Source organism: Schistocerca gregaria, chromosome 2 (assembly GCF_023897955.1).
Source record: "Schistocerca gregaria isolate iqSchGreg1 chromosome 2, iqSchGreg1.2, whole genome shotgun sequence".
Classification (NCBI taxonomy): Eukaryota; Metazoa; Arthropoda; class Insecta; order Orthoptera; family Acrididae; genus Schistocerca; species Schistocerca gregaria.
Genome location: NC_064921.1, coordinates 234,135,828 through 234,159,842, shown reverse-complemented (window position 1 = coordinate 234,159,842; position 24,015 = coordinate 234,135,828). Strand labels below are relative to the sequence as shown.

General features: G+C 37.2%; 1 protein-coding gene across 2 annotated transcripts in view; it reads right to left on the bottom strand.

Annotated features, from left to right (window-relative positions):
• LOC126336764 (chromosome transmission fidelity protein 18 homolog) overlaps positions 1 to 19,669 on the bottom strand; it is a 443,331-nt gene extending 423,662 nt beyond the window's left edge. Inside the window, exons 1-2 of one of the 2 annotated variants that reach the window (XM_050000773.1) lie at positions 19,258 to 19,669; positions 3,474 to 3,616 (exon numbers count right to left, since the gene is read on the bottom strand). In XM_050000773.1, coding sequence (XP_049856730.1) covers positions 3,474 to 3,616; positions 19,258 to 19,336 — 222 coding nt within the window. In that variant the 5' untranslated portion in view covers positions 19,337 to 19,669. The remainder of the gene's footprint in view (positions 1 to 3,473; positions 3,617 to 19,257) is intronic. The other variant, XM_050000774.1, reaches the window with a different exon arrangement.
• Positions 19,670 to 24,015: the final 4,346 nt, after the last annotated feature.

Genomic DNA, 24,015 nt, shown 5'->3' with positions numbered 1-24,015 from the left:
TATAAAAAAATAGGAGGCCTTACTTTTGGGATTACCCTCATAATATAGCTGAGGGCCAGAATAAAGAAATTAATTGGACAAATCTACTGCCACCCTCACATCTCATATCACTCACTACAGTTTAAGACTACATATAGACTAACACAGTTAATAAATACTTATGATATATCTGATGTTACATTCGTCACTACCTTACACTAAGGTTGAGCATACATAATTTACTAAATAAATACAATAATACATACAACTTTCTAGAAATCTTCTACATTTTAATGGCATTTAGACTGAGGTACTTTCTCCATGTCTACTTCGTTTTTTAAGCTACGTTTGCACTTCCAAGTTTTATTTGCAAATTTCATAATAATATAACATGGAGTTCTTTACAGATCAAACACCAATCCTTTGAATTTGTGCTGTGGCACTTACCCATTGATCCACCAAGAGGAACAATATACAGGGTGAAGAAAAATGTCATACTTGAAGATCAGCATGTGATCTCTCATCCAGATTCAAGACAAAGTTCATCTAACGAAATCAGGTCAGGTGCATTTTGAAAACAAATGAATAACAAGGAGCTGGCAGTGCTATCACATTGTGTAACATGTCAGAATGTACAGACGAACATGTATCATACCACACTACCATACTAGAAGTAGCAGCTCAGTGAATAGACTGCCGAGACATCAAACCTACATCCACCATGAAGCCATAGTACGAATTATCGCCAGGTTCCATTTTTTTATTTTTTAGACTTCTGTTCCCTAGTTATCATCATTTATAAGCATGCATGCATGTGTCTACTATCCACACAGTGCCGATCATAGCTGGTCCTATCAATCTCGTGTAGCGCGGCTTCCCAATGAAGTACACAAACAATGAATATGTCAATACACTTTTGGTGTTGGGTGCACATGATAGCCAAGCTGTTGCTGCTGCTGGTGGTACTGGTTTGTATGCTGCATGATACTTGCAAAGGCGTTATTCTGAAAATAATGTTTTTCATTGCCTCAAGCAACACCTACGGGAAATAAGTAATCTTTATCCACAAGTAATGGACAGATGTTGTCCAAGGTCTACACATACTCCACAAACTGGGGTGTGATTCTTGAAACAGTTCATCAGTCACTTCAGTGAAGTACCCATGGTGTTGCAAAGCAGTTCCAGATATCTCAAACAGTGGCTGTTGAAGTGTTGCACCATGAAGAACTGCAACCATATCATTACACTTAACCCAAAACCAACAACCAGTAGACCACATTCAGTGAGTACAATTTTGTAAATGGCTTTTGAACCACATGGAAGGTAATGAACATTTCAGAAATAATGTAATATGGACTGACAAATCTAGCTTCACTCGTGAAGGTGTTTTGAACCTCCACAACAGGCATTATTGTCGGAACACAATCCCCATGTTACCCACGAATGTGGCTTTCACGCATGCTTTGGCATAAACCTGTAGGCTGAAATTATGGGAGGAATGCTTTTGTGCCCTTATCTATTGCAGGAAAAGTTGAATGCATCTCTGTATCACAAATATCTTTGCAAGACCTTGCCTCATGCATTAGAAAACATTCTACTTGATGTTTGACAACAGAAACAATTTCACCATGGTGGCGCATGTAATAACTTCAAGGTGAACAAATATATTTCAAGGAAGACACAATACATGAAAGCCACAGATCAAGTAAACAGAGTAAGACTTGTACACACTTTAACAGTCAAATCATCACTGAGTTCAAGTCAAGCAGCCACTGGCTGGCTGGCCACTTAGGTGGCGCTGCTGCATGGCAGGGAGACAGCGCCGCATGTAGAGGACGCGTGTAACTGAGTGGTGGCAATTTGAAAGATCAGCGAGTCACAACAGTGCATGATTATGTGTAACTATTTAAATGGAGCATCTCCAGGAAATTGAACTGGTCATGAAGGTCCTATCTTCTGGCCTTCATGTTCTCAGGGCCTTAATACACTAGATTTAAAGGAACTAGTTTATAGTGCTCCACCCATGGATGTACACAATCTAATATCACACATGAATGCCGCTTCGGCAATGGTAGACGTAAGTGTATTGCTTAGGGTCCAGTAAAGTATGATCCAGTAAGTGGCGAAGCTCGTGTACATACCGGTTCTGTGACGATAATCCTGAACATGAAATGTATAGAATGGAATTATTGTGCATAGCGTAATGTGCAGTCTAGTGTACCCTGCCTGTGTGTTTCTTGCAGCACATTAGAAACAGACAATGTTACTGTATCCATTACTATTTTCTAATGGCTTTATTTGTGTCTTGGACAAAACCAATTGGTCGTTTACATGTGTAAGAAGTTCATGTGATGTCTTAATGTTTAAATAAAGGTGACAGTAACAGAGAGAAATACACAAGATACTTCATTGTGGACGTATAAATTGGATATGATTTGATACTTTAATTGAAAGGAAAAAAAAAAAATTTGGCACGAACACACTCAAACAGCAGTGAGTCTGCCTTATCTCACTGAGATGAAGGGACAGATCCAGCACAGCATAGAGTTCATGCTATCTGTTCTTGGCTTTGCTGCACGCAGTCACAACACAGCCAGAACCTCATTTTTCAAATCACATTTCTATTAAATATACTGGCAGGACTAGGTTTTGCTAGATCACTTTTATCTTGAACTGGATGAGAAATCGCTTGTCAACTGCCAAGTGAAGCGTTTTTTCTCCGCCTTGTATATGTAGTCATACAATAATAATAATAATAATAATAATAATAATAATAATAATAATAATAATAATAAAAGTAATTGTAAGTTAACTACAATATCATCATAGTTTCCACACAGTTCTATGTCTCCAAACATTTAAGGACTCATAGATTTGGTGGGACAAAGTATTAAAAAGAACAAAATTATTGCAAAATGATACTGAGCAGAAAATGTATCAAATAGTTCAACTGAACACACAAATGGCAGTGTCCAATGCTTTTAGCTGCTTTTTGTGTAACTAGTTGGCAAAATTAATCAATTGGTAGCTTTTTATGAAACAGAGTTTTATTTCATTATAAAATACAGGCAACTCTTGCTGTATTGGGATGACAAATTTCTGGAAGATCACATATATTTCTGTCCATCCATCTTTGACTGTATTCCACAAAGGAAGAAAGAAAGAAGGGTGGAAAAAAGTCACTGAGCACTGGAGTCATGAGTATTCCTCCTTAATCTGAATACACTGTCTTTTCTGCCTGGTGAGAACCATAATTTTATTTATCATCATACGTGACCACTTACAGAAAAGAAAAGGAGAATTGGACTATTTCCTCAAGGTTTCCAGGTCAATACTGGCATGTGAGAAAGGCTCATACTATTCATACACAGTTTTGGGCACCTCAGAATAATAATATCAAATACCAACATAGGCAAAAAAATTTAACAAAACAATTATTTTCAATGAATCAATTTTTGGTGCCTCTATCAGATGATAAATTAGTGAGTACATACCGTGTCGCCATTTGTTGGGGCTGTCGAAAGAATTGGCACTTCTGTTGAAACATTTTTCTGAACAGGTTTCAGTGGCGGACTGGAGAAATCAAGGCTACGTTTGGATTTTGGTCTTTGCCCTAGATCAGATGCCGCACATTCTTCTGTAAAATGTAATACAGATAAATTATTATTTTTTAAATACACATCTCATTAAATGCTATTTACCTCAGATTAGGAATGACAGCAGAGCCTTTTCAAACGACAACTTTAATTTCAAACAAATGTAAATCTAAAGTTACATAAATGAAACAGATATTTGTGATGGGTTAAACATATGTCCAGAATAACAATACAGACTTAGACACATGCCGTACATTGAAAGCCCATATCGACTGGACTAGATGCCTGCATTGTGTATGTTAAGTTCAGAGAAAGCCCCCTCAGATTGCAGTCTACTTAATGATAAAGGTATTAAAAATTTAAAAGAAATAATGTAAGCAGCCCCGTAGTATGGTGGTCAATAAGTATATTCCTAATCATCTAGTGTGACTTATGGGTGGAATATTTTTTCATTTTTAACAAGAGAGGTCAATATATTCATTTATTAGAGGGTCACATTGTTTCCAAGTGCTTTCTAAGTGCACAAAATTACAGAAATGTGTGTTCAATCGATTACCGATTCTCTCGCTGCATAAAAGCAAACAGTTTTACATTTATTCTGTTTTAATAATGAGGTTGGACTTAGCATCATATGAAGAAAGGAACATTGGAACTTAATGTGTTACTGATGATAAGATCATTAGAGGCTTGAATTATGTAAAGATGAAGAAGGAAATCAGCTGTGGTCTTTCAAAAGGAACCATCCTGGTGTTCAGCTGCATTAATTTGGAGAAAACACAGAAGATCTAAATGTGGGTGGCAGGACAGAAATATGAAATACACTAATCCAAAGTGTTTCTGGTCACAGTGGCTCTGGAATGTCTCTTTGGTCTTTATTTCCCTAATTGTGGTGTTTGGAATAGGACACTGAAACAGTCCAGTAGTAACTTCCATATCTTTCTAGTTTTTTTGCTTCTCTAACTTTTTCCTGCAGCCACTACACAATATTAATGCTGCAGGGGTCCTGTTACTCAGTATCCTTGAAATGTAACACACCTTCTCCCCTGTGGACTTCAATTTGTTATGTCAAAGATATGGAAAGAGACTGTTCTTGCACCATTTGAAAACACACTCAGAGGAGTTGAAGTCAATGTATTCCCTACAATGTACAACTCCAACTTCTCTTAATGAATGAACTACACATGTGTTACAGCCCAGCTGGATGTTCTCATATGCCCATCTCAAATGAGACTCAGAACAACAGTACAATAAAATATGAACATCAATGCTGTGATGATTTCTCTGGTGTCATGGAGATCATGTGCACTCCATACCTCCCCTCACAACCCCACAGGTCAAAGAACTCCACCCGGCAAGTAGAAATGCCAGTCCGCAGCGAACATCATCGGCAGCACACGATCAGTACAATTCCGATCTGCACAAATCAATCAAAAAACCTCCCGAAAGTGGGGTGCTTCCCACTTACTAACTACCATAACCCACGAGCATCTTTTGTTGACCAATGGATGTCAAGGATGTAGAAGATCTTATACAATGAATGACATTTTATACCTCAGCTCCAAGTAGTTGTTGTACCTGAACACATTTTATGTATCACAAGTTGACAAGATATAGACATAATCTGAAATAAAAGCATAAAAAGTTACACTAAATGCCTAGAGTTGGTGACAGAGTGCGTGAAGTCATTAGAATTTCTGTTGGCAATCTGTAATTACTTGAATTAATAAAGTAAAATAACAAAATTTAGCTGCAAGCAATATGCATTACTGAAGAAATGGTTCTTGCATAGCATTCCCAGTGGTTGAAGGAGTGCTACCGCTGCTTTCAAATCTAATCATTAGGATTTGTTATACTTGTTACCTACATGTTACCGCAGATTCTCATGTGAGGCCTTCCTTTTGATAAGTGTACAATTGTTTATATACAACTAAATAAATATTCAAGGTGGGTACTAATAATTACCTGAACACAAAAACAGCCTGGTGATTAAATTCATACAAATTTTTATTTAAATGTATACTTAATGTTTGTCTGTGTGCTCGAATACAGTCACTAAAACAAAAAAAATGTAATTGAAGTGTAACAATGACCATAACTTACAGAATACCAAAGCCCCTTTAATTCAGAGGCAGATGACTAAAACAGAGGCCATGCTATGTACTATTCAAAACTACTCACACGTTTGTTTTAACTGACATGAAAATTTTGTAGCGTCAATGCAGCCTATATATTTCTAGTAGCGGGTACTAACACAAAAAGAAACATGCATAACCATGTTTGTACAACAAAGATACTCAATTTAGCTGAATGCATAAAAAAATGGTGCACCAAATCAACATAAATGCAATCATGGAACAAGCGACTGACATGGGGGAGATAGGAGGGAAGTAATGAGGAAAAAAAAGACTATTTTTTTCAAATGGAAAATGATATTTATTTTCTCTTTGGTTGTCAATCAACGTCTAAACAACCCACCTGATCGAAATACTGTCAAACAAATAACTGGGAGTATTTTATCTCTATGATATAGATATACCATTCAGAGTCTATTCGAAAATTGTTAGATCAAGATTTCAACACAACAGCTCTCATGTGTGAACCAGATTTTGAGCACAATCTCATCGTTAACTTCTCATTGAATACATGGGACATTAAGCTGCAAATAAATGAGTCATCTCTCTTAAAGAAAACTATCCAGAACACAAAACTGGTAACAAGTCCTGTGTACAAGCTGAGAAATATCTGAAACTTCCTGGCAGATTAAAACTGTGTGCCCGACCGAGACTCGAACTCGGGACCTTTGCCTTTCACGGGCAAGTGCTCTACCATTTGAGCTACCGAAGCACGACTCACGCCCGGTACTCACAGCTTTACTTCTGCCAGTATCTCATGTCCTACCTTCCAAACTTTACAGAAGCTCTCCTGCGAACCTTGCAGAACTAGCACTCCTGAAAGAAAGGGTATTGCGGAGACATGGCTTAGCCACAGCCTGGGGGATGTTTCCAGAATGAGATTTTCACTTTGCAGCAGAGTGTGCGCTGATATGAAACTTCCTGGCAGATCAAAACTTCTGCAAAGTTTGGAAGGTAGGAGACGAGATACTGGCAGAAGTAAAGCTGTGAGTACCGGGCGTGAGTCGTGCTTCGGTAGCTCAGATGGTAGAGCACTAGCCCGCGAAAGGCAAAGGTCCCGAGTTCGAGTCTCGGTCGGGCACACAGTTTTAACCTGCCAGGAAGTTTCATATCAGCGCACACTACGCTGCAGAGTGAAAATCTCATTCTGAGAATAATCTGTTTAAACTGCCTGTCTTCTGTTCAGTGCTTCTATTTATCCACCACCTTAGCCTGCAGTTGAGACAGAAACTGTCTGATCATCAGTAGCAGGCATTAAATGCACACTATAGATGCCACAGCTCCAGCGTACTCAGTGTTGAACATGAAAAACTGGCCCCGAGGCTAGCTCCATGATCTACAACTCCAATAAAAGAGGCCACCAGTACCATATCCATTTCACTTCTTTGTTGAACAATGGAAAATCCAGGATGGAATGGCTTATATTGTGACAGTCTTTTTGTTCAGCCTATCTGCGACTCAGCATCTCCATTATATGGTGAGTAGCAACTTTCCTTTCATAATATTGTCACTTCTTTGTTGCTTTCTCTTGACTGTGTTGCTTATTACTGCCAAGTAATTTAAAGGAAATCTGCAGTCTTCAATAAACACAATATTTTGATGTAACTGGCACCGGCGATTATCCAGTTGTGGACAACATTATGCACAGGACTTGGGCTCACAATGAACTCTAAGAGACATATATATCTCACTGAATCCGGTGAGTTGGTTTTGGCTGACAGCTTAGTTTTTCGAGAACAACATACATTTTCCATGAGAAAACATGACAAACCAGGGCCTAATCACATAACTCGATTTTTTAAACTCTTAATGAAAAAAAAAAAAAAACTGATAAATGTAACTTAACAAGATACAGATATTATCGATTCAGAAATTCATCTTTGGAACATAAGTATTTGTCAAGCAGAAATGATTTTAGTTTGTTTTTATAACTTCCATTATCTGTCAGCAACTGTAATTCATTATGAAAGTGAGAGAATAAATGTACTGTCAGGGTGTTGTCAGTATGTACATTTTTTCGAACAGTTGTCTACATGAAGTTCAAGAATAGAAACCAGATATCCTTACGCCACATTTCTGTGCAATTAATGCTTTGTGTGTGTGTGTGGAATTGTCTCAAGAGTTCCATATGACATCAGTGAAATGGAGTACATGAAATAAGCTAATTTCCATCAGCAAAATCAGCAATTACGCATTGAGTAAATGTTGCTGAACCCAAGCATTTTGGAAGATCTAGGCCTATAATGTGATTTTCAGTTCAGATCTGATCAATATAGACATCCAGGAATTTTGAACAACTAGTTCCACAAATTTCCTTTCTCTCATGCTGTATTGTTACTGATAATGATGTATCTCGTCTTGTACAGAATTGAATGAACTATGTTTTTTTTTCTAAATTGACAGACCATTTACCAAGAACCAATCAATAATACTTTTGTATATTTCAATCTATTGGTCTTTCTGCGGTTTTAGGTCTGTTGAGCTTGACTGTGATGCTCGCATCAGCAAAGAGAACTATTTCTGCACTATCAGAGTAAGCTAGGTCATTTATATATAGCAAAAACAGGAGTGGTCCCAGAGTTGAACAAGACTAGTCATTTTTCCTAACTTGGAAGAAGATTCATCACGAGAGTTGCATGAGCTATCTTATATAATGTTCTGCTTCTGATCAGTTAAATATGAAATGAACCTTTTTACCCACTGCACTGCAAAAACCATAAACCAAGTTTCTCTGAATGAATGTTGAGTACTTGCAAAGTTCAATGCAGTATTTGCTTAGGTGAAATGACGGATGGCATGTTCGGTGAAGGGCACATTCTGGAATATATGAGTTCATCTTGATTATACCTTGTTTACTGATATAATGAAGTGTGTGCTACACAATATACAAAGCTTTTGTGAACCATGATCTATACTCATCTAGGTATTTATTTTTCATTCTGTATCCCTTTTCCCTTACAGTGCATGAAAAAAAGGATATATGAGAGAGAGAGAGAGAGAGAGAGAGAGAGAGAGAGAGAGAGAGAGAGAGAGAGAGAGCAGGACTGAGTTAAATGCAATCAACATCCAGCCATCCTGATGCCTCTAACACATTTCCCTCCAGTTCTTGTCCCACTGTCCTACTGTATACTTCTCCTGGAGAGTTTCAGCAATGGGTGTACTGGTAATGTGATGGACAGTGTCTCTAGGCTCTATTTTCCCACATTTCTACTCAAATTATATGACCCCACATGAGTGTCTGCACGAGAAACAGAAAATGATAAACTAGAGAGAACAATGCAACATACATAATTAAACTTATGATGTGCCTAAAATGGAAAATTTACTGCCAGTATGATTACTCAGTTTTTGACTTGCTAGAAATAGATGAGGAATTTTAATTTAAAGGGGGGGGGAGGGGGAGGGGGGGGGGGGGAGCTGTCAGTTGAAACAATTAGGCAGAACACCCAAGAACACACCATTAACTGAGGTAATGGATACACACTGGGAGTAACTAGAAGGGGCAAAGGACCAAGGAAGTGGCAGATGTGGAAGATGTCACAACTGAATGGAGAAAGGCATCACCTTCATTCTTGTAATGCGAGAGAAGCTCCTGCCTAATTTCAAGTCTGTGTGCTTTCATTTCAGGAGTCAGTATCCGGGGTAAAGCAATAATGTGACCCATATGTTCTTGTGAAATGCCGATTGGTCTTGCAATTTCTCTCTGAGTGATACAACGATCATCCTTAATCAATCTGTCAACATTTTGCTTGTGAAACTCAGTGGATGATGTCACAGGACGTCCAACTCTTTGTTTGTCACGCAGGTCGTATGTTCCTGCCTCAACACCTTTAAACTCACTCGCCCAACAACTTACAATACTCACACCATCACAATCACCATAAACTGCTTTCATTCTCCGGTGAATCTCCTTTGGGGTGACACCATCTTTTTTCAAGAATTCAATGACTGCATGCTGCTTAAACCATATTGAGCGACCGTCGGTGCACGGTTCCATACTGTAACAACACAACCGTTCAATTCTAAGGCTTCCCGCCAACTGGAGCTGTAGAGAAGAGGCTACGGAACAAGCCAGTACCTGGAATGAGATTTTCCTCTGCAGCATAGTGTGAGCTAATATGAAACTTCCTGGCAGATTAAAACTATGTGCCGCACCAAGACTCGAACTCGGGGACCTTTGCCTTTTGCGGGCAAGTGCTCTACCATCCTTTCTTTCAGGAGTCAACACAATGAGAGAAACTTCTAAGAGCGAAATATGCTGAACTGAGCTGCTTTATTAGCTTAGCTATGTGTTCACAACATTTTAAGTTGTTACCTAATTGGATTGGATCTCTGGGAGGGGATTGCCGAGGGAAAGGTGGTCTTGAGAAAAAAAAAGACTGAATAACACACAAAAAGGCCACATTATATATGTCACAGCATGACATTTCAGAAGTCTGAATTTGGTAGGGAAGCTAGATAATTTGAAAAGGGGTACGTAAAGTTTCATACTAGACTTAGTGATGGTCAATGAAAATCCTAAAGGCACAGCATTAATACAAGAGAAGGATTTCTGGTCAGATGAATAAAGGTTAAAATCGACAACAGCACAAAATGTCTTATGGGAGTAGAATTTGTTATGAATGGGAAGGTAAGGCAAAGAGTTAGTTACTGTGAATAATTCAGTGGCAGGGTTATTCTCAGAATTGACAGCAATCTAATTGATGATGATGATGATCATCATCATCATTGGTTTCAATGGGCACTCAACTGTGCAATCATCAGCACCCGTACAAAGTCCCAATTTTTCACACAGTCCAATTTCTTCACTCAGTCCAATTTAGCCACGGTCACAAATGATGATGATGATCATGATGAAATAATGAGGACAACACAAACACCCAGTCCCCAGGCAAAGAAACCCCCCAACCCGGCCTGGAATCGAACCCGGGACCCCGTGGTCCAGAGGCAGCAATGCCAGCCACTAAACCACGAGCTGCAGACGTAATCTAACTGAGTTCAATAGCTCAGGCATATATTAAAATCTCACAAGGAGAAGATGAAGAGATAGAGAGAGCACATGCCGACATTGGACAAATAATTCAGTATGTAAAGGGAAATGGAAATTTAATATTCATGGGTGACTGGAATGCTTCACTGGAGAAAGATACAGAAAACAGAGTTGCAAGATAATACGGGCTTGGTAGTAGGAATATGAGAGGAGAAATGTTAATACAGTTCTGCAAAGAATTTCAGCTAGTAATAGTGAATACATAGTTGTAAAATCAAAAGAGGAAGAGGTATAATTGGAAACGGCCAAAGACATGAGAAGATTCCAAATGGATTATACACTATCTTTTCAAAAAAAAGTGAACGAGATGCAAATCAGTAGATGTGATGTACATGTACTGACACTAGATGATTTATTCACAAGAAAGAGCTTCACAAATTGAGCAAGTCAATAACGTATTGGTCCACCTCTGGCCCTTGTATCCAAGCAATTGTTTGGCCTGGCATTGATAGACATGATCGTTGAATGTCCTCCTGAGAGATACTGTGTCAACTTCCATCCAGTCAGCATGTTAGAGCATCAAAATCCTGAGCTGGTTGGAGGGCCCTGCCCTTAATGCTCCACACATTCTCAATTGGGTAAGATCCAACGACCTTGCTAGCCAAGGTAAGGTTTGGCAAGCATGAACACAAGCAATAGAAGTGCAAACTGTGTGCAAGTGGGCAGTATCTTGTTGAAATGTAAGCCCAAGACAGCTTGACATGGAAGACAACAAAACAAGGTGTGAATATCATCGACATACCGCAGTGCTCCAAGGGTGCCGTGGATGACAACCAGAAGGGTCCTGCTGTAAGAAGAAATGGCACCTCTGACCATTACTCCTGATTGTTGCACCATGCTGCGGGAAAACCAGGTTGATATCCCACTGAAACCCAGGGCATCTCCAGACACATATCCACTGGTCATTGGGGCTCAGTTAGAAGCAGGGCTCATCACTGAAATCAATTCTATTCCAGCCCAAAAACATATCTGGAGACACACCGGACAGGATGGGATACCAACCGGACTGTCGCCTGCCATGCAACCAACAACCAGGAGTGAAGATGTAGGGGCAATTTCTGTTCATAGCAAAACCCCTTTTGTTGTCATCCACAGCACCTTTACAGCACAGCAGTACATCACTGATATTCTACACATATTTTTGTTGTCCTTCATGGCAAGCCATCTTGGGCTTACATTTCAGCAAGATAATGCCCATCGGCACACAGCAAGAGTTTCTAGTGCTCGTCTTTCTGGTTAGCAAAACCTACCTCAGCCAGCAAGGTCATTAGATCTCTCCTCAAATTGAGAATGTTGGAAGCATTATGGGCAGGGCCCTGAAATCAGCTTGGGATTCTGACAGTCTAACATGCCAACTGGATAGAATTTGGCACTATATCCATCAGGAACAAATTCAACAACTCTATGAATTAATACCAAGCCAAATAACTGCTTGCATCAGAGCCAGAGGTGGACCAAGTGTTACCGATTTTCTCAATTTGTAAAGTTCTCTCTCTTTAATAAATCATCCAATATGTCTGAAAATTTAATTATCTGTTTATTGACATTCACCATTTTCCGTACCATCACAATAGCTCCTTCATAGCACTTCTTTTTTCTTCTTCTAAGAGTATATAATGGTCAGACAAACATTGTGAAATCAGATATTGCATTGTAAAGTGTACCCAGGAGCAGATGTAGAGTCCGATCAAAATTTAGTGATTATGTACAGTAAACTAAGGTTAAAGAGAATCGTCCACAAGAAACAATATGAAAAGGAGTGGAATACTGAAGTACTGAGGAACTATTAGATGCATTTGAAACACTCTATTGCTGTAGATGCTACGATAATGAATACACAACTGGCAATTCATTTGAAAAGGAATGGATGTGTCTAAAAAGAGCAATCACAGAAGAAGATGGATGAACAAATACAGGTGCAAGGAAGGTTATGATGAAGAAAACTTGAGTAACAGAAGAAATACTTCAGTTCCTTAACAAAAGGAGGAGGTATAAAAATGTTTAGGGAAATTCCGAAATAAAGTCATATACATCACTTAGGAATGTAATAAATATGAAGTTCAGGAAAGCCAAAGGAAATAGCCGCAGGAAAAATGTGATGAAATCAAAACAGAAATGATCATTGGAAAAAAAAATCTTGAAATGCAGTTCATTGAAATTAAAATGTCATCAAGATGAAGAGTTTATGAGAAATTTCACTATTGAAAGCATGTGAGAGAGCAGACAGATGGAAAGGGTACACTGAGGGACTCTATGAGGGGAAGGATGATGTAATAAATGAAGGAATGTGAATTTGATATGAAAAACAGAAAAATCCAGTATTAGAGTACAAGTTTAACAGAACTTTGGAAGACTTGCAATCAAATAAAGCAAAAGACTTAAACAACATTTCTCCAAAATTTCTAAAACCATTGGGGGACATGGCAACCACATGATTATCCAAACTGGTTTGTAGAATCTTTGAGTTTGGAGAAAGTGATGTACTAGACTTTCAGAAAAATATCATCCGCAGGGTCCTTAGGACAGTATGGGCAGAAAAGTGCGTGAATGACTGTACAGTCAGCTTAACAGCTCAGGTATCCACATTGCCAACAAGAATAACATCCCAAAGAATGGAAAAAAATGAGGACCTGTTCAATGATGACCACTTTGGCTTTAGGAAAGGTAAAGTCACCATACAGGCAATTCTGAATTAGTACTGGAAACAAAATTCAGTCATTACATTTACTGACCTAAATAAAGCATTCAACAATGTACAGCACTGAAAAAAGTTCAAAATGCTCAGGAAAATAGGTTTAAGCTACAGCGAAAGGTGAGTAATACTACAATATGCACAAGAACCAAAACGTAAAAACAACAGTGGGGAGGGGGGGCAAACAGTAATGCATTCAGATTAAGAAGTGTGTACCACAAAGATGTGTTCTTCTACCCCTACTGTTCAATCTACACATTGAAAAAGCAATGAAGGAAATAAAATAAATGTTCAGATGTGGGATTAAAATTCAAGGTGGAAGGATAACAATGGCAAGATTTGCTAATGACATTACTGTCCTCAAGGAAAATGAGGACAAATTGCAGGACCTGTAGAATGAAATGAACTGCCTAATAAGCACACACTATGCTGAATGTCTAACTCCATTTTTAAATGTTCCTGCCACAATTTAATCTGCATACCACTGAAAAGATGAGTGGAATAAACTGTTAAAATTGAAGACAGCTCCTGGGCTCAATGGAATCTCTTTCTGGTTCTACACTGAACTTGCAGTTGAGAAGGCACCTCATCTAAATCCAACCTATCATAGCTCCCTCAAACAAAAAAACATGTACAGGTCACACACGTTTCCAAGAAGGTCAGTAGAGGCAATCTGCAAAACTTCCATCCAAGACCCTTGAGATGGATTTGTTGTATAGTCTTGGAACATATTCTGAGCTTGAACATAATCAGATACCTCTAACAGAATGACCTGCTCCATGTCAATCAGCATGGATTCTGGAAACATCAACTCACACTCCTCTCACATGACATACAGGCTTTGGATCAAGGCAGTCAGGTAGATGCAGTACTTCTTGCTTTCTGTCAAAAGTACAATCATATGGGGTATTAAGCAAAATTTGTGACTGGATAGAAGATTTTTTTCACAGGGGGATCCTGTGTGTTATCTTGGGTGGAGAGTCATCAAAAGATGTGAAAGCAACATTGGGTGTTCCCCAGGGAAGTGTGTTAGAACCCTTGTTGTTCATGTTGTGTATTAATGTCCCTGTGGACAATTATAATGGCAACCTCAGACATTTTGTAGATGATGCAGTTATCTCAAATGAAGTACTGTTTGAAAGAAGCTGCACATAAATATTCACTCAGATCTTGAAGAGATTTTAAAGTGGTTCAATGATTGGCAACTTGCTTTAGATGTTTAGAAATATAAAATTGTCCACTTCACCAAAAAATCGTATACCATGACTATAATATCAGTGAGTCAAAGTTGGAATCAACCAACTGCTACAAATAACTGTGTGCAACACTTTATAGGGATAGGAAATGGAACGATCTCTTAGGCTCATTTGTGGATAAAGCAAGTGATAAACTTCAGTTTATTGCTGGAATACTGAGAAAATGAAATGCAATCAGTCTTCAAAGAAGAGTGCTTACAAATCACTCATGTGACCCATTCTGTAATAATGCTCAATACTGTACCAACTACCACTAAAGAATGGTCACAGGTTTGTGCCCATTGAAACTGTACCATTGGAAGAAATACAAACAGTGTCATCAAAATACTCCTTCAAACCTAATGGAACAGCTGAAATGTACAAGAGAAAATGAAACACTGTTTAAAGGTACATTAAAAAATACCTGCTTGACCATCCACTGTACTCCTTAGATGAATTCTTTTCCAGAAGTAATGCCCTCCCTTAATAATAGATGTATTTAGTCTCTTAATTATTAGATGGACGATACAACATTGTAGTTATAATGTTATATTGTGAATTTCTATACTAGTTAAACGACAGCTTGTAAATGAGAAAATGCGATACTTATTAATATCTATGTCATTGTATTATATTACTATTCTGTAGCATTAATTGTATTTGTACAATTGTATTGACACGTTCCACATCCAGGTGCATCACTCGCATGTACGGATCCATGGAATACGCATACCAAATAAAAAAATAAAAATAAAAGTATGACTCATGGAAGAGTGTCACAAAGACACTGAAGAAACTGAACTGGCAGACTCCAGAAAATAGATGTAAACTATCCCACTTACACAGTTCCAAGAACCAGATTTCAATGATGATTCTAGGAATATAATACAACTCCAACAGTCCCTCAAATAGGGATTTTCAGGAAAAGATTAGATGGTTGCAGCACATGCAGAGGCCTTTAAACAATTACTATGAGTGGAATGGGAAGAAATCCTGATAACTGATGCAATGGGATCTATCCTCTGAAAGCACTCCTTAATGGTTTATAGAGTATGGATGCAGAGGTAGGGGTAAATGTATGGAATGAGAGCAAACCAAAAAAAGGCGAAAGTAGCTGAGAGTAGTAGAAATGAGATTAGCAGTAAAAATAACATTAAAATTGGTGACCACAAAGTTGACAAAGTTACGGAATTCTGCTACCTTGGAAGCTAAATAACGCATCATGGAAGGGAACAGGCACAGCAATGTTCTCTTTTGTAGAATTTTGTGGTACCAACAACTAACGACATAAAAAGCAGAGTAGCTAAGAAAAAGAGGGCACTCCTGGCCAAAAAAATGTCTACTAGTAGCAAACAATTCAAGGTTCAGAAGTAATAAGCAGGAGTCCTTAAACTATACAGCCACGAACAGCAACACTATGTTTATATTACTAGTTATCTAAAACAAATTGTGGTATATCAAAGAACATCGTACTGTAGGGGTCAACTGAATACGTCAATGCAGAGACATTAACCTCATTTGTGGGAGAACAGAGTGTGTTCTTCTCTACCATCTCAATTTAGGTTTACTGTGCTTTTTTTAAATCATTTCATGCAAATACTGTGATGGTTCCTTCATCAAGGTCATAAATCGGACCAAGATACTAGATGAATACTGTACAGCAGTCTAAGGATTGAAGACCACAACAAAAACATATGTAATGTTTCATTCTGTATTGACTTGTCCTATATCTGCACAAGATGTACATGACCGAAATAAAATAGAAGGATAAAATAAAAAATAAAAACAGTTAAAAATGATAAGTAATCAAAGCATTTGTAAAGCTATATCATGATCAATATCTACAAAAGTTTTTATTTATTTTTTATTTTGTGGTAATCAGCAAATTGAAGTGTGTGCTTGTGAACTGATACTGAAAAATAGTTCACTTTTAATTAGGCTATAACTGTATATAGATCTCCATTGGGAAATTTTGAAATGCTTATGAGAAATCTGGAGTCCTTATTATGCTGTCAGAAAACGGCAAGCAGTTAACAGTCTGTGGTGACTTCAAAGTCTATTTTCTAAAGGATTCTGACAGGAAAAATGAGCTGCAAACCTTATTTGTATCCTACAATTTGATCCTAATTATTAACTTTTCAACACAGGTGGATAAAGACAGTAGGGCAATAATGGATAATGTTTTGTCTGCTGCAGCTCAAAGCAAGAACATACCGTAACTGTATATCCAGTAAGAAATGCTCTCTCTGGTCACTCTTAGTGAGGATACGTAAGATAACAGCTAATGGTATTGATACTCCTCACAGGAAATCAGTTTGAATAATTGTAACTCCAGAACATACATTTTCAACAACAGTTAACATGAGATAACCCGGGATGAAATTTACAATGAACCAAATTGCAACACAAAATTTACTCTACTCCACGATAAATTCATATCTTTTTTTGAAAGCAGTATTCCGCATAACTAATCAGAAACGATATTAAACAGTCATTAAAAAAATATGAATGACTAGAGAGGTTAAAGTACTTTGCAATGGAGTGAAATAAGAGACAGGACAACCTGCCACTAAACAAGATAACATCACTATTGAATGCAATGGAAGAACTATAAACAATGAGTCATAGATGGAAAATATATTTCATTATCATTTTTAAATGTAGTAGAAAGTATAAGAATAACCAGTTCAAGAGAAAACTCACAGCAGTATGTTGAAAAAGTCACTCTCATAAAATTCAATTGTATGAATGTATCATAGACTTCTTCCGAAATTAACAAAATAATATATCCTCTGAAAAATGTAAGCTCATGTGTATTTGGTGTTTCCAATAGATTACTACAGATTTGTTCCCACATAATAAGCCCCATAGTGTCTAACATACATAATGCACAACTAACTTAAGGCATTTTTCCAGAGAGACTGGAATAGAGAGTAATGTCAATATATAACTACCGACCTGTTTCACTACTGACATCATTTTCCCAAATTTTTGAGAAGGCAATGTATTTTAGAGAAGCATCTCAACTCAGCAACAATAATACTCTCAGTAAATCGCAGTTGAAATTTCAGAAGAGTTGCCCTACTGAGAACACCATTAACATGTTCACTCAACAAATTTTACAAGCATTAAATAATAAAACAGAGCCAGCTGATGTTTTCTATGTCCTACCTAATCCATTCATTGTGTGAATCACATTATTAGGTTTTATGGGATTGATGTTACAGCCAACCAATGGATGTTATTATAGCTATCCAAAAGAGTGCAGAAAGTTGTACTCAAGACTTCAATCAATGTAGTCCATGTATATTTTCTGATTGGGGAGAAACCACATATGGGGCTCCCCATGACTCAGTCTAATGTCTGCTATAATTCCTTACATATGTAATGATCTTTCATCTAATACACAACAAGCAGACTTAGTTGTTCTTGTGCAGATGGCACTATTATTGTAATCAGTCCAAACATGCACAAAGCAGTGAAGAAATGCTAAAAAATGGACTCAAAAGTATAATTGGCTGGTTTTCAACGAATGGTGACACCCTCACTTTTTTTAAACAGTTGTACTAAGTCAATTATATGTGTAACACTTGAGGAGGCACTGACAAACAGGGCGAAAACTTCAAAATGCTTACAAGTCCATGCTAATGAGAATTTAAATGTGAAAAAAAACATATTTTGGAACTCCTAAAACAACTTATTTCACCCACATTTTCACTTAGAAAAATTACAAATCTTGGGGAGGGACAACTCAATAAGTTGACTTCTTTGTGTACTTTCATCCAATAATGTCATATAGAAGAATGTGCTGGAGCAACTCATGTGTCAGAAAGAAGGTTTTCATTGCTCAAAATCATGCTGTAAGAATAATATGTGGTGCCCACACATGATCATGTTGTACACATCTATTTAAGGAGTTGACCTTTCTGACCACTGCATCACTTACATTCATTACCACAAGAAATTTGTTGTAAATAATTCACAGCAGTTCAAAAGAAACAATGATGCACATAGTTACAATACCATAACAGAAGAAAAAAATAGCATTCATTACACCACATTAAAGTTGTTTTAGCACAAAAGGAGTGCATAATGCTGCAATAAAAATATTTAATCACTTATTCAGTGATTTAAAATGTCCGACAGACAGCAATGTAAAATATGAAAATGAACTGAAAAAAGTTCTTCTTGACATCTCCTCCTACTCCATGGAAAAAATTCTGTTACTGTAATGTGTAATAGCTGGCGGGTAGGTATTACCAAAGCCTTGTCAATGATAAGCGTGTAGACGTATTTACAAAATAATCTGAGACGTGTCCACATCATTATGGTTCTCTATGCAAATGATCCATGGAACATTAAACTAACAAACTAACTCACGTAATATGGCGTATTTTTAAGACGATACAAATTTTAGGTAAATGGCATCATTTATTATCAAGAATCACGAAGTTCGAATTATCATGCCATAGTCGGGGGAAGAAATAATGACAAATATTTCAGTTCCCAGTGGAGCATCCAAGTTAATCACAATCCGAACACACAGCCTGCAGACGACAACTACCGTAATTACCTTCCATTTCCATCATAAGTTCCATTTCATCGGCATAAGCCATATTATATTCCTCGTCTTCATCATAGGGATACTCCATTTTTGTGGGTGGCGGGCAACAGGCACAGTAATGTTCTCTTTTGTAGTGTCTTGTGGCACTAACAAACGTCGGACTTTAAATGACACCTAAACAGCTGACACTACCACCAAAAGTAAAACGCACGATTCCGGGATATTTCAGTAACACAATAATTAAACACACGTCAGAATAACTTTGCTTCAGATAAAACACTTTTATTCTTCACTACTATCAGCTGTTTTTCTCTTCAAGCAGTAATGTAAACATATTTCTTTCTTTTGCGGTCATCAAATCATAACACATTATACACACACTATATTTTCGCGCCAAAAGACTGCTTGCAATATTAACTTTGGCCCGGCTGATCTTCATTTGTTCATTCTCATAACTAATGTCTCTGTGCCAGGAACTAGGGACCACAACTTTGAATTTTAAGGTATTAAGCTCTATTTACATTTAAAAGAACATCAAAATATTGTGCAGTTAATTTCAAGTGACTGAATTTACAAAGCTCGTCAAAGGAATGGGAGGTCAACTTTAAGGTCTCGCGGAAACAAAGTTTTGACGTTGTTGTCGGAGTAGGGACGACTGCATCGTCTGCTAACATCGCGCTAATCGCATAAAGTACTGAATTTCGTCCTTATGTGTGTCTTTACCCGTAATTTTAGGATCTGCATGTTTTTCCTACCAGTGCCCGTCCACAAAAGAGCCTATGTGTGAGAAAGCGAATAATGATTGTGGCGAACAGCACAGTCGTCTTTGACATTATTTGGTACTAATACATAGCGTACTGTTTACTAAATATTGTTTGATGTGTTTATGCTATGCATATATTTTCCGAAGGAAATAAATGGCGATGTTTTAAGGACTTTTTTTCTTTTGTTCCACTTCTCAGCTTCTTGCCGAGTACATCTGTTATTTGGCTATTAATAAACTTTATCGCTGCTATTCCTTAATTCTGATTCTACGTTCCGATTTTTTGTATCACAGATTGAGTCTAATAATCTCAGTTCCTGCGATAGGTACAAGAACAACTAAAGTGACGTAGTGTTGATATTCGTCTAGTGTGAATATACCAACATTTGACAGTAATGTCATCTTTCGTTCTCATCAATTCTGTAGAAGTCCATTGTGAATCAGACTTAGCCGGTATGGTAATCCACACATATCATAAAAATGAATGTGTATATAGTGTATGTTCCATATCTCCTCCTAAACCACTGGACCGATCTCAATCAAACTTGGTATACATACCCATTATTGCCTGGCAATAATCTCTGTGGGGGGGGGGGGGGGGGAAATAGCTAATCTATCATTGTTCGGACGTCATAAAAATGAGATGCGTGAAAAATTGCAACATAATACATGACTTTTAAATTTATTACTTCTTTGCTAACTTTATTCACAGCAGCTCCTGGACATGAAACTACAAATGCTGCTCATAATCAATTTCTAAGTTAAATAAATGTTACAGAGAGTTTGTGTTTTGCTTACTATATTTCTTAAATTGGATCCGCTACTAAAACATTTGTACATTATGCATATTTCTTTGTATAAATGTCTCATAATTTCAAATATGTTTTCGCGAGCACATGGAAATGAAAATTTCTCGATATAACACTACAGACACATTTCATTTCTTGTTTTCGTTTCTAATAGAAAATTGGCAAAATGAATAACTAGGCAACGTTAGGTTTATCATAGCATTGAATAAACCAGTAAATTCTACCGAGAATAAATTCGAAAATGTGTGCACAGTAGAAACAATCGATCTTAAGATATGACATGCCCTTGAAACTGTCTTGAAGTAGAGTTAGCATTTTTGGTGCGATCACCTGAACACCGCCGGCCTGAGTGGCCATGCGGTTCTAGGCCCTACAGTCTGGGACCGCGAGACCGCTAAAGTCGCAGGTTCGAATCCTGCCTCGGGCATGGATGTGTGTGATGTCCTTAGGTTAGTTAGGTTTAAGTAGTTATAAGTCTAGAGGACTGATGACCTCAGATGTTAAGTCCCACAGTGCTTAAAGCCATTTGAACCATTTTGAACCTGAACGCCTACAAGTGGAGTCTTCCACATCAACTCAATGGCAGTGCGCCAAAACAATTACGTTTTCCTATCAGACAGAAGCAGTACTCGACAGGAAAAGATATGCTAAAAGTTGTCAGGACGAAACAATGCCACTGCCGAAAATGAAATCTTTTACATTTCACTTGTATGTTATGTAACTGGGAATATGTGTGCATATTTATACATATGTTACAAATGGTACTGTGGTTCCGCTCCTTTCAAAGATATACTTTGACTAAAGAACTTCGGAAATTCGTATTGTATTACATCGTCTTCAGTTGGTGTGTTTTATATTGTAACTCATGTCCTATGAATACATACTGTTTAAAAACACTAGCACATCGGGGATCTCTCAAAAAGGCGTCTGTATTAGGACAATTTGTTCTAAGGTAATGTCGTGTCAGTGTTTAAAGCTTACAGGTCATCTACAATACAGATCAAATTCACAATTTGTGCATAATCACTGCTGTGTAGTGATTACAGAGGTGGAATTATAAAATTGAAGGTTCTAGTTTGTATCCTGCCATCTGCAAAAGCAATTTTATTCACCTTCGCCTTTCTAAAAGATTCTGGCACCTCTCTTACTAATTCAATAGAAGTATGTTACGTAGCATTGGATATTATGTCATATAACAAGCAGTCTTTCAAATTTTGTTTTCACTGGCAATAGTTTACAAGTTATGCAAGAAATGTGGATATGAGAGTAAATATTCAAAACATGTTAATTATATTGTTAGACAAACAACCACTTCAAATAAAAAAAACGTAGAAGAGACTGACACACGTGAAAAAGAATTACTAGGTGTTGTAGTGTCAGCTAACTATGAAGTATATAAAAAAATTTACAGGCTAAGTTTATAGGAGACATATTTTCCAGAGAAGGATGTCTTCAACTAAAGTACACATCGAGGTGTAATACGTTTTGGAACTGTTGGTGTTTTACCTCGTTGTTTCTATTATATTCAAGTACAAAGAAATCAGTTTAATTGTAATGTTTCGTGCAAATTAGTAGACTTTTCACACAAGCAGGACATTTCTTTAACACTGGGAAAGCTCCTTGTCAAGTAATTTTCGTAATACATTAGAAAATAACAGGTATGAAGTTGACAGGTTTGTACGCTTCATGCACAGTATCAGTCAATTAACTTCGCAATCTGATCTCTTGTTGAGCTCGAAATCCCAAAGTGCTAGGTTTCAAAAGGTCATGTACCTAATATCCTAAAATTCGAATTATGTTCTTCTGATTAGCAATGTTTGTTTACAATCCAAAATCACAACCATATTTAAAATAACACAGTAAAACAATATTAAAAAATGGAGAGGCAGTTTAAAACACAGTGGTTCTCAGTCTAGTTTGCCACTGAAACAAAATTCTTAAATACTCTTCAAAAATATCACATAATGGAAACAACACTGAAATTTATGAAGTAAATAATTTACTAAATTTTGTATCATAAAAAAGTGCATTTTCAAGAATATACATCTCACTAAAAGCTGAGGTGATGGAGAATTTGGAAAACATTCCAAATTTTGTCTATCTAGCTGGATTAAAGGTTTATTAAAATAGATAAGATTTAAACTGCATCTTAATTTACAGCTTTAAAACACAACTGATCTGTATCAATGTTAATACTAAAATGTTATTTATATTTTTACATTGAAAATGTTACATCGCTAAGAAAAGCAAATTTAAAATACACTTTTGTCAAGAAAGTCTCTAGTTCTCTCACTAGCTTAATTACCCATACTATTAATGACTGAAACTGTAAAGACATACCTCCACAATCAATCTTTGATACAACTATATATAGGTCATTCAAAAGAATAGTTAACATCGGTTCTAATGTTAACAATAATGGTTTTTTCTGATAAAGACCAATGTAAGAAAGTCATGTTCTAGTAGTTATATTGTTACTGGGAGTTTGTAAGAGGCCTTGGACACTTTGAGGTGAAAGTCACCTGTAATAAGGATTTCCCATTGAAAGAACATGTTTGTAAATTGCTCTTTATCAGCAGTTATTGCACAACACTGCTGAAGGTTGTGCAGCGTATTACACTGGGTAGATATTAGTTTACCAATAAATAAATAGAGAGAGACAACAAATTTTATTATCTATGTTTGTATTTGAGAGGCAACAGAATATGTTAAATAGATACTTCACAAAGCCTCACAGGACTTGAGGAAAAGCACAGCACATTAACAAATTGAAGGAGATCAATGCAACGAAAACAAGAAAAAAAATTCAGCTTAAGTCATTCAGCCAACCTTGCACCAATGGAGTTTGTAGTGCAAATCTGATGATCTGTGAGTACACTTACAAATTTCAAACATGAACCTGAACAGTGGTTTCAGATGGTGGCATGTCGCAGGATTTTAATGAGGAGACAGTAATAGAATCTGTTGTCTGTTTCAGGATTGTTTTGTTTTAAACTTCTGGTTGTCAACTGGGACAATGATGGCTGTACACATAACTAATGTAGGCATCAAACTCAGATGGACTCTTTTAAAAGCTTGTTGGTGAGTAACAAAATCCTGAACTCTGAACATCTGTTTTGAGTAACACAAGCTAGTACAGCTGTAACATTATTTTATATTTCAGTGGTTTGCTCTGTGAATATAGAGAACAGTGTT